Genomic DNA, 17,798 nt, shown 5'->3' on the forward strand with positions numbered 1-17,798 from the left:
TATTTTTAAACCTAATAATGTTTCCCAAAGTCTTCTGAACAGATCATCTTCATTTCCTTGCAGTGTTTCACAGAAATTAATTATGGGGATAATCCTAATTTCATTTAGTCAAGTGGAGAATCTGATATATCCAGGCACATAGAACTGCTTTGATATGAGAGCTTTCTAACTTTGCTTCACCAGCTACTTAAAGCATCACCTTGTATTTTTCTTTTAGAAAATATTTCTGCTCATTTCACTAAAAGATTTTAAAGGTTCCATCTGACCACAGGGAGCCAGACAGAAGCCATAGCTAAAGATGGGGGAGAGTCAGTAACTGCTGACTTTTCTAGAATTACTGTGAACAGATGGTTTGACTGTAAGGAATTATGCCATCACCTAGACTTTATTAGTGAAAGAACAAAAGGAAATGCAAATATAAATAGACATCTTTTTTTTTCTTCTTGCTAAGCTATGATCTTCAATTTTAATATATGCTTTCTGCAGATACTTATAAGCAGTGAATGAGTTTTTTGCCAAGTCGAGTTAATGTCTTCCATTTTATATTGGAGTGAAAATCTAGAAAAATTACCAAATAAGCTCATTTTTTCCCAGGGGTTTGAGAAAAATGTTCTAATGCAGAGGCCCAAAAACTTTAACTCTGAAAGTTGGGTTCATAAAACATAATTATAAGGATCAGATTAAGGACCTGGGGTTATGGGTTTCTACTTTATTTTGTCCATTTTGGATGAGGTTTGTGGAATCTGTTTGATTTATGTATATGGTAATAGAGTTATAATATGACAGTATCCACCATTTGATGCCTTTGTATTTCATTGACAGGGAAACATCACTTTCTGGATGATCCCAAGCCTATAAAACAGTGTCTGAAAATTAAATCTCATTTCCCTTTTAAGAATGACCAGTGGAGTTATAGCAATTCTTGCTTTAATTTTTCAAAGTATTTACAGAAGTCATTAGGCACACAAACGATTTTGAAGCCTTTAATCTGTTTTTGCTTACTACTGCATTGGATAAACTTATAGATTTTAGGTGGAGCTTTCTGTATTGACTTATCTGGATCTGTAGTTCTGTTTACAAGGCTAAAGAACATTTCAGAAATTTTAAAACTATAGGAGTTGCTTTCCTCCTTGGTATGACTTTGTAGAAAATACAATCCAGACATCCACGTGTACCAAAAATTTTCTTTAAATGCTTGGCAATATACATTGAAAATTACTTGTACTTTTGCATGGTAAGGATATTTTAGGGACTGCTCAGTGTATGTCTACTCCAGAAGAGTAGAGGAACTTTCTGTCCCTTTCTCTATCTGAAAGTACAATCTGAGTTGAGGAATCATCTGCACTCTGCCTCTAGGTAGAATCACAGCAAGGTTGGAGGGGATCTTTAGACCCCCACCAGGTCTAAGTTGTCTAGACCCCCATCCTGTTCAAAGCAGGTCAGGCTATACCAGGTAGGCTAGGACAGTGTCCAGTCAAGTCTCACAGCACTTGATCTGCAGTCTGGCAAATCCCAAAGAAAGAGGAAGTATTTCACCCTTCAAGTGGCTGGTTATGCTCTTGCTGAGTTAGTGGGGGTGATCTTTGCCTTTCCTGCTTCAAGTTTGATCACTATGAAGGTGCAAAACATTGTGAGGTGGACTAAAGTTTTTCACTTTTACAGAAATTATTTTAAAACTTTAGTCTTTTGGCTATTTCACATCTTGGGGCTTGGATTTTGACATTCTATATTGAGGACCTACTAGAGTCCCTTAAAGTCTCTTTATCTTCTGAAGGTCAGGTGTATGACAACACCAATTTCTTCCTTCCTTAAGTAGAAGAATGTTTATAGTTAAACATTTTTGGAAGAGAACATATGTATCTAATGGATATATTAGCATTCTACCAGTCCAAGTAACAAGAATATTTTAAAAGGAACAGGACAATTCAGTTATAGGAGAATACGCATGTGCTCTGTGGTAATATTTCACAGCAGAAAGGGGCTATTTTCTAACTTCTAATACTCTCAGATGAGAAATAAAAAAGTACAACAAACTCATCTACTTGGAAATTTTTCAAGCAAGGAGTTAAAAGGGAAGGTAAGTGCCTTAAACTATACAAAAAAATACCCTAGCTAAATGATTATAAGTAATGCAGTTAAATTTCGTCACAAAAGAAAGGCAATGAAATGCCTCATTTGGTAGTTGGAATAACAAAACAGGCAGTAAAGATCCTCATACACTTAGGACTTGGTAATAACAAAATGATATGCAACTGCTAGGTTCTAGTATAACAGGTACTCACCTTTCCCGAGTTCTTTGGTTTTGCATAAAGAAGAGTTCCTTACTGAGCATTTCAAAGGTAAGTAATTTTCCACTCCTTTCACGCACTGCAAATACATACAGGGTATTCTTCCCTTCTGGGGTCTCTGTTCACCTCTCAGGTTGTAACATTTTTCATTTTTAAAACCAGAGAATGAATGCCAGTTTTTTCCATAGTGAAAATGCCGGGGCAATGCTACACTAAGCGGTGCTGGACAAGTAGTTGATATCCAGGTGGTCTTGTGGTCCATCCACTTTGCTTGCATGTTCCAGTGTTGTCTTTTGTGCATCTCAGGATTTACCACGTTTCATGCTTATGTTTCAGAATTCAATCAAGTTTTCTGTCTTATGTTTACCTGTTTATTGCACAGAGCATAGCAACCATTTATGTCAGATTATTCTTTAGAGGCACTCTAAGTGCTATGTATTTTTTCAGACAGACCAGTAGTGTGGTGTTTTATGATCACGTGAAATTCAGCAAATGAATCTGAGGAGCAGACTTAGATCCAAGTAGTTCAAAATTTTCCCACTATTCTGTGGGAGCAAAGCTAGATTTGTTTTTAAGTTTGCACTGCCAGGTTTCAGCTTTTCAGATATGATAATGTAGAGGTGATGGTATGACGGACATATTGTATTCTCAATGTTTTTCATTTGGAAGGTGTTATTTTGTATTTTCATTTCATTTTTTTATAATTTCAGGGAAAAATAGTAGTTTTAAAAGAGAATCTGTCAGTGATCTGACAATGCACTTAATGTTTTCAGCCACTTCACAGTATTTTGTTTCTCTGATAAATACATCTGTTCATCCTGCTTTCTAAAAACATGGTGATTTTAGGACCAAGTGTATGATAGGATTTTGTTACCATAAGCAGAATACCATTATACTACACAGGCAGTAGGTAGTATGTTACAACCGCAGCATATTATAGTGTTAGAGTGGATCTAAATATTCTACCAGCATGTCATTAGGACAACTCTTCCTTCCTCTTCAAACTGATGAAGACATAATGTTAAATGTACTTTCTTTGTTGGCAGTACATCTGTATTAACCTCTTCTGCCAGGGCTTTCACCTTCTCTCCTACCTGGCTGACAGAACTGCACCAAGGGATATTTGCGATTCTGACTTTTTAAGGAAATTTCTTTTAAATAAATTCCTTAAAATTCTTAAATTTTATGTTATCTGTCCGTGTTCTCACCAATGAATATTCACACTATTATAGTAATTTTTATTATTTTCAGGTAAATGTGAGACTGTTCTTCGGGCCATTTGTACAGTTTTGAGGTTGCATTTTTTTTCAATTCAAATGTGTATCTCTTTGCTGTGTAAAAATAAAAGTTACTCACTATTGACGATGAGAGAGAGACAGGTACTACTGAATAGTGATCAGAATCCAATTTTTAGACCTATATGTGTTTATATAACATTTCAGGAAGGCTAGTAATATTTTACTACAATCATCAGGTTAAACATCATACAGACAAACTTTACATTTCTACTTAGTAAAATCTAATTTCCCGTCGGCCAGACTTGATCCAATCTTGCAATCTTCAGAGCTCTGTTTGCTCTTGCAAAGGCATCCTCGTTATCAAGATGCATATGCTGATTAAATCTACAGTACTATCAGTCTCATTTACATTTACCATGTCCATAAACACCACCATAAACATTACTCAAAATCTAATTTATTGGTAATACACGAAAATCCACCAGTGGAAAGAGATGGATTTTTTTTCACTTTAACAATAAATATTGTATTCTTCAACTGTTGTTGAGAAGACTCTCTGATACTTATTTTTCAGGTTCTTTCTGCTCCATATTAAAGCATTTCTCTGGTTTTCTTCTGGTTCTCATCTTCTCTTTTATTGATTACTTCCTTACAACCTAAGATGGTATTATAATGCTTCTAATTATGGATAATTACATTCCTTTGTCTCAGCCTCTTTTCAAATTATTAGTAAGAAGGTTTTCGGCTAGTTTTTCTGCTTGAATTTATCCCTTTGTTGGAATTGAAAGAATTGGTTGCTCATATTCTTTCCTGATTTTTTGTGTCAAGTGTAAAAAATTGCTAGGCACTATCTGCAAATTAGTGCTTCTTTCTTACTGACATTTTCATTGCATTTAGCTTTAACAAGTGTTCATCTTTTTCGTGGTAAGTTGGTCTCTTTTGCTTTTTTGCAGAGGTCACCAAGTTGTTTAAAAGTTCTAAGTTTGCAGTCAGGCAGGTTGTATAGGATATGCATGTTACTGTGTGTAAATTAAAATCACCATGTGTATATAGAATATTCTCCCTGTGCAACATGTTTCAAAAGAAATTTGGCTTAATTTGAGGCTGCCCTGCAAATTTGCTGCTGTCATGTTGCGCATCACATCTCTCAGTAGTTTCATCAGGTTCACAGTGACTGATGTTATTTCTTCAGTTCCTCTTGATCTCATCATCCTGCTAGTATTTTCTGTGACACTCTTGCCTTACATCCAGCACAGTTCTTTCTTTTTTTAAAGCAGTTTGTGGGATGCACAGGGCACTGAATGGTGCTAGTGTTTGGTAATGGGGACAGATAAAGAATTTTTAATTCATATGGGTAAGCATTTTTAATTCCATGAGCCCAGACAAAGGCAAACAATCATGAACTCCACTGTAGAAGCAGCACGTGGAGAACATTATAGTTTAGTTTAATACATCATATATACATACAATGTTTGCTGCTTTATTAAACCAATGCAGTTGAATTAGTATTAAATGGACTAAAGGGGTAATTCCCTTTGATTACTTCCAATGGCTTGCATGAGCCCTAAATTTTTTAATTAATGATCAGAATAGCTACAAACTGAGCCCGGGCCATTTAGTTTACTATTCACAGGGAGTAGACAAGACTGCTCCCCTTGGCATAGTGGGATGGCTCTTACACAGTTTGGAGACTGCTTCAATGATAAGCTGCCCTAAACCCTGATGCCCAAATATATTGCATTAGTGTGGGACTGGCTGAAGGGTTCTAGGAGTACTGGAGAGGATAATTCTAATTCCCTTCACCTCATGGGCAGTAACTCCCATGGGAAGGGGTAGGAGGTGTTGGCAAATGCAGTGGTAGAGAAGGGGTATTTTGTGCGGTGTTTTCTTCAGCAGCAACTGTTCTTTGCCTCCTCCAGAAGAAGAGAGACTGAGGAGCTGTTGCAGTATTGTGTCAATAGCACAGAGCAATCTGCATTGCTACTTAAGAACAACATTCATGTCCCTGATATCAGCTAATGCTCCAAATCAATTAATATTTCTGAGCTGAGAAGAGCCCCAGTTACCATGTGACAAAAGCAGTAATCCAGCAAGGACAAAAGTTAAAATGTTGCTTTTCCTTACAAATCAAACAAAGCTGGAAAAAAAAGTCTTTTTACAAGCCTCCTGTACATGTTCTTTGGGGTGGCTAGGAGACATCTGTCATGGCAAAGGTGAATCAGGTGACTCAGGGCTCAGAGGGGTAGAAAATCATAGCAGACATTCTGAAAGACTGAGAGCTTGAACATTGTCATTCTCTCTTAGAAAGTACACTGTAGAAAAGCAGTGCTGCTTTTTTTTTTCTTGTCACTTTTCATGCACACTTCATCTTTTTCAGACAATGCAGTAAGGAACCCTTTCTTAAACAGCATATAACATTTCTTTAGAACTGTTTTGTATCACAGAGCTTATAGCATTAAAATAATGTGAGTAGTTAATTTTTAAATACATACATGGAATTTTCCCATATATTTGAGTGGTCTTTATCTGATGGATTCTTTTCAGTTTCTCCACAGAAAAAAAAAATGCAGTCATGTTTCCTGTAATTATCTTACTCTGTACAAGCTTTAGTTTTTACTAAAACTTGAAGACTGCATTTCCTCTTGTATACATTTTAAAAAGTTGTATCTAATCAGAGGAACAGAACAGTGTCAAAATACAGACAAGTTTGTAGCTGATCAGTAAAATTTCTCTTCTGCTCATTGTTATAGCATCCACTAATAATTCACCAACTTCAGTACTTGAAGGAATATCCCCACAGCTTCTAGGATGATGCCTGATTTTTCTTCCCAGGAACTGGCTTTGCTTATTCAAAAAAGCATTATCAGAACAGCTAAAGGGATTTAGGTGCCCAGATCCTAATGATGATTTCATGTGGGCCTTTGAAGTTAACTGAGACAAGCCAACATATTTAGAGAAATATAGCAGCCTTCCTCTTAAACCATGGCATAGTTAACAAGGGTTTGCATGTGCTCTGGCCATTCTGTACCATGCTCAGGGAAGAGGACTCACGAATGTTGTTGATGTTTCTATAGAATATGATTTTTTTTCACTCTGTTATGTTCCTCACCACTTCCTAGGATTCCCCCTGGAGATAATTAGATATCATGCTGAAACACCTTCCCACAAACAGAATTTTGAAGAAAAGAAGCAGTTGGATGAGGATGTGTCTGTTGCTGAGCTTGAATAGTCAGCCTGTGACCTTGAACAAAGCCCTCGATCTCGAAGGACTTTCCACTGAAATATACAAACAGTTCCAACAAATTTTGGAAAATTTCCTAACTAAAAATTGAATGAGTCATCCACATCAGTTTTACATCTGCTATTAGCTCAGTTAATAGCCATGTATTAATGAAAAATGACAAGAATCATGAAGTTGTGTCTCCTACAGAGCTATTTTGTTACACAGTACAGATACTAAATTGCTTTCTAATCTATAATTCTGGACATTTTTTTCCACTTTTGTACATTAAGAGTGATCTGTTTTCACATGGGAAGGACATGACTTGCACATTCAAAGACTACATGTACCACACTATACACTGTATTCAGTATAGGACCAGAATATTGAGTAAATATAGAAATAGTTTTTCATAATGTACATTATCATGCATGGTAACGGAGAAATAAATTTATCTTGGTACAGGAACATTCATCTTTTCCTTGGACACAATACAAATCAAAGAGAATTGACTCAATATGGTACTTAAATGTGGACTCTTAAAGACTAAGATAATTCTCAAATGTAAATAACCCAACATATAAAATTAAGGCAGAAACCCCAAGATTGTCCCTACCAGTAGTGTTGAGCTTTTACAGTATTGAATAAAATACTCAGTGTGCTTGCATGAACCTGAACATTTTGCTCACAATGTTTTGCTTATTACCTGCTGTTTACTTAAAACAACCTGCTGACCAAGAATAATTCACTTATACCTGGGTGTGCATCCATTCATATATTGAAGGGGAAATTGTGTTTGGTAATTCTCCTCACATTGTCTTGCCTGGCATTAGAGAGGAAGAAAAATATCACATGAATATTTTACAGTCCAGTCCAATTCTGAACTCTGATCCAAGCCCTGATCAGTGGATGTTATGGTTTAAAGACCTGTTGACAAAGAACAGACAAATGTAGTATGAATTTGAAGCAGGGCTGTTTTGTTTTCCACCCCATGAGATAGCAACATGCACTGTGCTCATTGACCATGGCCTCATTTTTATAGAGCTGTAGCAGACAAATCAATTGTTCAGCAGTCAATTTTCTTAAAAGTAAAATAAATCTATTTGATTATAAAGAATAAAATACTTAACAATATTATGGCTATTTTTGTAATTATCTCAAATAGTGCCTGTATCATGCTGCTTTGAGTCAGGCAGAGAAGATGTCTAGCTCTGATTTCTACCCTACCATAAACGACACTTGCAGTTCTTACGGGAGCAAAAAGGAAAGAAAACATTCAAATTGACTGGGTATCTCTTAGGAGACAAAAAAGCAGGCTGCCAGTGTTACCTGCAGTACCTTGGTGAATGCCTGTGTGCATAGGTCAGCAAAATGCTGTGGGATTTGCAGGTCTAAGAACACATACCAGTGCTATGGCCCTTGGGGTTTTTCAAACTATGCCTTAAAAATATGGTGAGTTATTTTTTACATACCTGTGATGGGTTGGTAAAACAATCACAGAAGATTTGATTTAACCCGTTCTCAAGTATCAGAACATATATCTCTCCTTCATTCTGAATCTTGGGAGCTGGCACTTAACATAGCATTTGTTGCATTCACTTTCCAGATCACGTGAATGGTCACTGTACAAGCCCAACATCCCAGAGCTGCAGTTCAGGCAAACGATTTTCCAGTGCAGATGTGTCGAGAGCAAACCGCCGAGGGCCTGGCAGGCCCCCCTTCAGGAAAGCCCAGTCTGCAGCCTGCATGGAGATTTCTCTCCCAGTCACCACAGAAGGTGGGTGGCAATGACTGTTTTGCCAGGTATTTGTGAATTTCTCACCAAGTGCAAAAGGGAGTAAGTTCAGCGGGATCCTTGTCTTGGTTATTGCCTTGAGCTAACTAACACTTTAAACTGTGATAGGCAATCAGCAACACCATGACCCTAATGCTCTTCTTGTGAGGAGCATTTATATCTTAATATGCCCATCTGCAGGAGTGGCTGCACTGAAGTTACAGCTGGAACCAGTACTCCCTAACTTCCATACCTGTTCATGAACACAGAGCAAGAGGAATTATATCACTCAGATTGTCTACCTTTGTATTTTTAAATGCTAATTGTTTCAAATACCTTTGTTATTAGTGGCACATGGCTAGAAGACTTGAATTTTTAATTTTTATGGGAACATAAAATAGCAAATTTTTTCCTCCATGTTAATGACCAATTATGAACATAACATAACCCTTTCATATAGCTCTCTTTATGTGCCACACAAACATGGTAAGTAACACTGCCATATAACAGCTCCTGATGGAAAATATACCACTGCCGCAGTAGTTACTATTGCTCGGTGTTTTTCTTCTTTCTATGTAGTACCAAACTCTTCTGGAATTCTTGTATGCAGATACCACTGCAGTATCAGCCCTACTTGTACCTGCCAAGGCCACAGTATTACCTAATCCTTTTATGCTTCTTTTTCTTCTTCCCTCCCATCCTCCCAGAATAAATAGGGTCACTGGGAGGCAGAGCCCACAGCCCCCCTAAGGTCCCACTGACTCTTGTGTACAAAACATTTTGTAATACAGTGATACTTCAATAGTATGATGTTGCTTTCTGCATACCTGTGTCATGAAAGATTCACTTTATGTCATTCATCACTAGTTACAATACCTATCAAGTTTTATATTAAAGTGTATCTCTTTTAGAGATAATCATCTAACTTCTTTTCAGGCTTGAGAAGTAAATTGAATTAATTGACATTAAAAATTCCTATTTAAAAGTATCACTTAAACAGTATTAAAACTTTAAAGTTAGTGAAATGACTGTTGCAAGAGCAAGCGAGGTAATCTCCAGAGTAATTTATATTAGCATGTAATGTGATGGAGCATGGTTGGAGTTTGTCCTTGGGTGTGTGGATTTGTGTACAAGTCACCTTTCAGCAGGTTGGTTGACTAAAATAATTTTCTGATTATCTGTTGTCTCTCAGTAAAGCAAAGCCTTCTGTCCAGCTAGTCTAAACTATTTCTCAGTTGGTGGTATTAGTTTTTTGAATTCTAATTCTACTGTCTGATCTGCCTGGAATGACTGGCATTCCACAGTTCTTCATGTACCTTGAATTTCTAGACACGCTGTTCTGTCAAATGGTTTGATGTTTTTCTAAAGGTTTTTCTACTAAACAATATGGTGGAAGGTGGTACAATGCTTTAAAGATTCTTATTCTGGGTGAGGGAAAAGGAAGAAGAGAAGTTAAAAGATTTGAGAAAGAATATGCTGAGAATAAGAATTCTCTCTCTAATGTGAAAATGGCTTTGATCAAAATCTTCTGGTTGAGCTGTTCCAAAATAAAATTAAAAGATTCTCCTCTTTGCTAAGAATGTGTTGGATACTTAGGAGCATATGCTGCAACAAACAATAGATGTATTCCCAAGAAATTATTTCATTTATTTTTATATTTTCATGAGGTGAGTCCAGGTACATATTTTATCTCCTTTCTAGAAAGGTAGCGTTTCAGGTTAGAATTTGTAGATTTTATTATTCTACCAGAGTAAAATTTTTATTAGAGTTTGCTATCTCAGAAGTACTTCTTAAACATAAAAAAAAAACCTTTGTGTGGGAGTAAATGGTTCTTACCTTTTTTAAGCCTGTCTCCAAGGCACTGATAGTACTTGGAGATTTTTTTTAATAATGCTTCCAGTTCCTGCTCTTTACAACCTCTTCTATGTGATTTGATTAAAAAGATAATACATTTTTGTGAATAATCATAAGATATATATTAGAATAATAAATGAATCTTCTCCCCTTGTATTGGACTTCTAACTCTACTTACTCAAATCTGACCTCCTGGTACAATAGGAATTGTGTTTCCAGCATTTTCATCAAGTCTATTTTCAACAAACTTTCACACAATAAACTCTTCTGACTTCATTCCAGTGAGCTGATTGTCAAGATTTTGCTGACTCTCACCTCTTCTGCAGAAGGATTCCTAATGCAGACAAACATTTTTGAAGAATGTCTTTGCAATGATGAATCATAGGAAGGAAATGGGGGAAGGGGGAGGGAAGGGCAGGGTAGTTGTCTTGTCTGCTGATTGAAATATTACATACTGCTCAGATTCATACAGTGCTGATATTTCTCCCACATTCATAGCAGAACAATTCAAGAGCCAAGTCGCAGTAGCAGAGGAGTGGTGCATCATTACTGTTACTGCCTAGATCTATGTTTTCCCAGTCTCCTCATCATCCTTTTTTATGCTTTTTTAAATGTTGCATATTGTCTCAGTATCTTCTGCTTTCATAAATGCACCACTCTCATGGCTGTAGTAAAAAATTCTATAGTTCCTCAGTATTCTATATGCAATTTTAGCAAAATATTAGGACCTTGCAAATTCTCAATAGCGTATTTATAAGGAAGCATGTTTATAAGGAAGAGATTCTTTTTATGTGAGGCACTGGAACTGGTTGCCTACAGAGGTGATGGATGCCCCTTCTCTGGAAACATTCAAAGTCAGATTGGACAGGCCTCTGAGAAACCTGACCTAGTGAAAACTGTCTCTGTTTGTTGCAGGTGGATTGGAACCAGATGCCTTGTAAAAAGGTTCCTTCCAGCCCAAACTACTCTATAATTCCATAATCACTGATTCTAAACAATCTTGTTTTCACATACTTTTGATTAAGCAGTATATGTCTTGAGATAATATAAGAATTCATTGGCATTGTAAACAAACCCACAAATACAGGAAATTCCATTGCTGAGCTTCTAAAATCTGAACTCCCTTTTGAAAAGAAGTTTTTTGAGATTTTAGGAGTTAGTGTTTATATTTCTTTGATAAGGCTTTTTTGCACAGAGTATAAACTACATTTTTTATTATCAAGTTAGCATTGTGCTCTTAAATAAAAATACACATGAAAGCAAATTGTTCTTAGCCAATAAAATCCTTACAAAGATTCTGACCCTTGATAACATTCTGTAGAATGGGAATGTGTTTTGTCTCCAAGCAGATTTCTTTGAGGGCTGTAACCATTTGTACTGCTCATGTTTTGGTCTGTTCCAGCTCTGGGTTCTGACTAGCACCCAATTTTTTCTGCAGGTCTTTGCAGAAACACTGAAATAGGGATTAAATTTTTGTTTATGTGTGGCTCTACTGGTTTGCTTCTGTACTGTGGCACAGACCCAAAATAGTCCATCTCAACCTAAGAGCTAGCATCATCATTTTTATACCTGCAGAGATCCCAATCTGATCAAGAATTGCAGTGTAGATGAATAGATCCCAAATATCTGCTTTTTTTCTGCATCAGAAAACAAAATATGTATTTCATTTGAATTTTTAATTACAATTTTAGATTAAAGAAAACCCCAAATTAAAGAAAACAGTGGCATTAAAGAATAAGAATAAAATTGCTGTGGAAGGGAGCTATGGTTGTACTTGTATAGCTGGTGAGTACTTGGATGTGTGCACAGATGCACATGCTGGCACACATTTCTCCTTGCTTTGTGTGTTAGTGGAAGTCTTTCATATTTGATACTTCTTGGCTATTGGTTATTGGTTGTTGGTTTTTTGTTTTTTTTACAAACACTTCTTTTTTAAGCCATTTTGCACTCTTTAAAGGTTTCTCTCTGGTTTGTGCTGGCCAAGTCTGCCATTTTTTTCTCCTTGTCTGCATTCATACAGAAATACGGGCATTCTGCATACACGTGTCCACCTGTGGTTCCATTATACATCATGGGAAGAAAATAAAGACAGAGTGAATACAACAAAGAGTTGTATTTGGCAATTCATTTACTTCCAGCAGCACTGATAGAAAACTGTCTTCCTTTTTTTACTATTATTTTCATTCCGTTATGTAGTTTTTAATTAGTCCAGCCCAATCCCCTTGTTCTAGAAAGGCCATTTACATATTGGTGCTACAAAATTGCCTCTGAACAAGGAATCCTAGCAAGGTTTTGCTGTTCATTGTAATTCTCTAGGAATGCTAAGACCAAAAGCTTGGAATTTACTTTAGCTTTCCTGTAAAACAATTCCGTTTCAGCACTTAGCTTTTGGATTAACTCTTTTGGTTATATGTAGTTTAAATTTGATACAGAGCACTTGAATTGAAATGTGACTGTGAGCTGGCAAAACAAACCACTTAAGTAGTTATTATTTTTAATAACCTTATCAAAATTCTATGGCAAGTGCAACACAATTTCCATTTTAACTGTTCCAGTATACTCTTATACCTAAAGTTTTTCTTTTGTGTCTATATGCATAGAATGACTACAGTTATTCAGGGATAAGTTGTTCTTGCATCTGCATAATTTTGTCCAATCTGTTTCGGAAAATACACAGTATTTGATGCTATATAGTTTAAACTTTTTTTTATTAATCAAAAGTATTTTTTAAAATTACCATTAAAAAAAGTCTTTTAGATAATTGGAAACTTCCAGATAAGTCCAGTGTGCTGTAGCTGAGGTCTTGAAACACACTACTGAGTAGTTATCTTAGAAAAAAGGCCACTGTCTGAGGAAGCAGACTCACTCATGGTGTCATGCTGAGCATGGCAGTGTTTGCTGTGTAATTTATATAGAATTTATATCATTTTTACCTGTCAGTTATGGCTGTGCTGTGAAGCCATCTCCAGCAGTGCTGTATGCATAACACATTGGGGTTTTTTGCACTGGATGAATAGACGGGGCCATGAGGTTTGCTTGCCTTGTGGCAAAGTGGGGGTAGAAGAGGGAGGTTTCTGTTTTTATCATTGGCTCTTCTTTTTCTTGAGTCTGTTGGGTCTGAAGTCCACATGTGGATGTCAGATAGGTAATGATGGCCAAGAGGATGGTTGGTGTAGTTTTTAAGGCAGTGCTGCCTAGACCTCCAAGGAAACAGAAAAATAACCTGGTTGCTTGTTCTAGAAAAATATTGGAAAAAAAGCATAAAATTATTCAAATGCATGGCAGGATACTGCAGAGAGGAAGAGAATAGTCAGCTGTCTGCATCTCTTGAGAATAGGACAGGACATAAATTACTGAGGCAGAAGCCTGACTTAAGAAAGACAGTTGGAGATTCATTTTGATCACAAGGGTAGTTAACTGCAGAAATTAATTCTCTGAGGAGGTTATTGCTTCTCTGGTAGGTTTTCAGAACAGCTCATTTTCTCCAGCACATTCCTTTTGCCAATACTCTCCATGTTGCAGAGTAGATCATTTCTGGTAAACTTCCTTGCCTAAGCAGTCAAGCCAGAGTGATGCTTTCCTGATTCCCTGGACGTGGCACAGCAGTCCTGGGGCCACGCTTCATGAGGCCCCTGAGTGCCTCAGCTTTTCACAGCTGGACTTTCATAGCACATGAAAAAGCCCATTGATTGATTGATTGATTTCTTAGGGAGGGGCTGATGGTGTTGGTTCTTCCTGTAAATCATTTCAATTTTGATAGCGTTTGAAATTACTTTGCCATCAGTTGTTTGTCATCATATTTCTTGTCTGTGCAGAGGAGCAGATAAAAATGTTGCAGAGAGGACTTGTTCTACATCTAAAAAGTGTGTTTCTTACTTGCCTTGGAGTACTTTTTCTGTTAGATTCCACTAGGATTGACTTGATTTCTTACAAGAATCTGCAAATTTTTCTTGTTTTCAAAACAACCAACTCAATGAAAATACTGTTGCTCTTACAGTCAGAAAATGTCTAGTCATAATGATTTGATAATCATAATGATGATTTGACTCCAGGTGAAGCTGGTTTCACTCTGTACTCTAGGCATATTGAATTTGAGTTATGCCCTGTGTACTCAAATTTAGCTTCTTTTCCTTGCTAGCCACCACTTCAAATCAACACAAAATGTTTTCCTATATCCATGGTCACTTCTCTTAGCCTGCCTCTTCTACTCCAGTGCCCCTGGAGGTTCAGGTTTTGCAGATCTCTGAACTTTCACCCCAATGACAGCCTGTGGATGAAACTCCCAGCACCATGGGTGGCCCAGGTGAGAAAGGTGTGGAGGCAGTTCTGTTGCCATGCCATGGCTTCATTATCTTCCATTATGTCTTTTGTCTCCACCTTATCCTTGGGTACTTCCATGTATAAAAGTTATATAAGTGATTCTTTCATGAACCGTCAGTGTTATGAAGGATGCTTCAGCAGAATGGATAGTTCAGGCTGTGGTTTCAGTTCTAGAGAATTGTGATGTCTTTCATTAAAAAACATATGTCCAAGCTCATAAGCTAATTCCAAATTGAGCTTTTAGTGATGTTAATGTAAATAGAGTTTGCTTGTGTAAGTCAAAGGAAGTGATTAATACAATTAAATATGGAAGTTTGATAGATTCTTACTGCAAAGATCTTTTGCATTTTTATAGAAATTATTTCTATTTTTTCAACATGGAGAATAATTCTACCCTGACAGTCCCTTCTCTTTTTAAAACTTACTAAACTAAAACATATGCCTCAACTTTACTATATTCTGGAAATACAAAATCCCAGGTCTACTGTCTTGAATCTATTTTCTCTTTCAAGCCTTTATTTGCCATCCATTCCATCAGTGTTTTATCAGTGGGAATTCCATTAAACCTTTCAGGTTATACTGCCTTAATTGTAGCAACTTCAGGGCAATACATTTCAGAAATTTCTTTGGGGAGGGTCAAGCATCCATCTGTGGTGAGATCCATGAGAGAACAGACACAGTCACCATGGTTGGAATGCTCTGCAAACTTCATTATCCACAGCATAATATTATGGAAACTTACCATCAGTACCACGTTTGGTGTCTGTCCCTGCGCTGTTACTGTACACAAATTCATGCTGTAAGTATAATTCCTTTACTGTATATTTCCCTTGACATTCAAAGCTTTGAATGCTTTCCTGACTACATAATTTTGAAAGTGACAGATTTCTCTTAAAATGTAAGATTATGGTCTTAAACTGGCATATGTTTTAAATAGCTCCATTGGCCTCTGTTAGGTTTGGTGTTTGGGATTAAAACTTTTAGAGTTCTCCAAGCGAGGAGAATATAAACCATTCCACTTTTTTTTTTTTTTTCAGAATATATTGATTTCCATGTCAAAAAGGTCAACTTTTTCATATATTTCATAAACAGATCAATTACTCATTACTTTAAAACCACGAAAGAACCTATAAATAGCATCCAAGACACTGACAATCAATTGCAAAACTCTTCAGTAATGAATGTAAATATTTGCTATGAAAATGTTGATCTTTGTCACTGGTAGATTTGGGTATTTTCATTCCTCTTAATAAGTGATACTTCTATTTTCCTGATTCCTAACTTCATAAAGAAAATCACTTATGTTAGTCCTAATTCCACTGTTTTATAAAAATCCCAGTAACAATTTCCTGGAAGATATGATATGTGAGGATGTGTTCTCCTTACAAAGCTTTTGGTGCAGCTGAGAATAGGCAAGTCAGAATATTCCCCTGAGCCAGCATACATGTGGGTTTTTCCATGGGAAAGTGAGGATATTCTGGTTTTACTTCTGAGCAAAAATAAGTTAAAAGAAAATCTCTGCAATCTCTGCTCTGTACAGGTGGCAGTTGAAAGACATGGAACCATTTACTCAAACAATCTTTTAAATTCTCAGAAAACTCCCAAACCCTAAATTAAATCTTCCCCTAGACACCAGTGTGCTGTAGCAGGACACTCTGTCAGGCAAGGAAGGGCCTGGAACAGCTGTTCAGGACTGCTGTTGTATAAATATTGTGATGATGTTTGGCTCAGTCATTTCTGTCCTTTTTCAATGCATGTGCCTTTATGGTAGCGGGTTGCATTTCCAGTGCTCCAGCACTTCCATGGGATCAGAACATCCTCACACGATGAGCAGCACTGACTGCTCGCACACAGATCAACAAAGGGAAGACTCAAAAGCACCAGCTTCCTTTTTAACCTGCATGTGCATTGAAGTGTCCTGTGTGTTTTTCCATGAGGTGGGAAGCAACTTAGAGGGGTTTTGGTTGCTTTCAAGTCATAAACTTCTGTTTGTATGCTGCTGGCTCACCACACGAATTTAACAACCAGTCCAGTGTCACAAAGGAAGTTGGTTCCTGAGTTTCCATCTGCATTAACCCAAACCATGCATAGGATGGGGCTGAGTGAAAACATTTTGAAGTAAGCAGGGCAACTCTTTGGACAGCAGTGGTGTTTATTCTGTGTGGCCTTGACCCATGGAATGCAGCTTTTTGAAATGCACTGATTGTAGGTAATAATGCTTTAGCTCAGAGCTGTTCATCATCCCAAATTACAGTCACTACTTAGCTCTCAAGGGCCACTGGATCCCTCTGATGGTGCTTTCTGCTGCCAGCTGCAGAAACAGCCTGGAGACCTATATAGAAGAAAAGAAAAGCCAAGACATCTGGGTGTGTGAGAGGAAGAGGAATTCTGACGGGCTGTGTGGGACCTAATGGATCCTGGGAGTTGGATATGTGCCTCTCAGAGAAAAGGGAATAATGGGCTTCCTTAAAGCAGGAAGCAATCTAGAGACAGAAGCACATTTATGAGACAGTGCCATGTAGCAGGATGTTCTCCAGAGGAAAAGAGAAACTTCTGAGGAGCTTCTTGTTACAGCCTGAGGTGTCTCTTTATGCTTGAGATCACCTCAGGAGGACATGAAGGTGGTGTAGAATTTAGATTTTTCCCAGCACCAGTCGATGAGAGACTGCAGGAAGCTGTTCTCAGAGGTTTTAAGGTTGTTTATTGTTTTTTATCTCAGGAATTCTTTGCCCAGCGAACAGCAGTCTGTTCAGCTAGACAACCAGGGCAGAATCTGCCTGGCAGAGGCAGGACTTATCTTTTATACTCTAAATTATATACTAGATATTTACAATTAATTTCCAATACACCACAGTCTTATTAAACTGTCTAGTTTTGTCCCCATCCAATTGAAGGATGCCAAGGTGGCACTCCAACATGAATGGAGTGAAGAAGAAGAAGGAAGAAGTATACCACGCCCAAAATCCTCCATCTTAGCTTCAAACCCCCTCATATAAACATTTCTAAAAATTCACTTTTCTATCTTATAACAGTCTAACTTATACTCTACTTATTTTTTGTGACTTGTAATTCTTCCTGCAATGTTGGCAGATTTCTCCAGGGAC

The 17,798-nt window shown here is 37.2% G+C and overlaps 1 protein-coding gene across 9 annotated transcripts in view; it reads left to right on the forward strand.

Annotated features, from left to right (window-relative positions):
• Positions 1-17,798, forward strand: part of STXBP5L (syntaxin binding protein 5L) — a 198,906-nt gene that overhangs the window by 160,924 nt on the left and 20,184 nt on the right. For all 9 annotated transcript variants that reach the window (XM_056494582.1, XM_056494599.1, XM_056494630.1 and 6 more), the window contains one exon: positions 8,353-8,523. In XM_056494582.1, coding sequence (XP_056350557.1) covers positions 8,353-8,523 — 171 coding nt within the window. The remainder of the gene's footprint in view (positions 1-8,352; positions 8,524-17,798) is intronic.

Source organism: Oenanthe melanoleuca, chromosome 1, assembly GCF_029582105.1.
Source record: "Oenanthe melanoleuca isolate GR-GAL-2019-014 chromosome 1, OMel1.0, whole genome shotgun sequence".
NCBI classification, from domain to species: Eukaryota; Metazoa; Chordata; class Aves; order Passeriformes; family Muscicapidae; genus Oenanthe; species Oenanthe melanoleuca.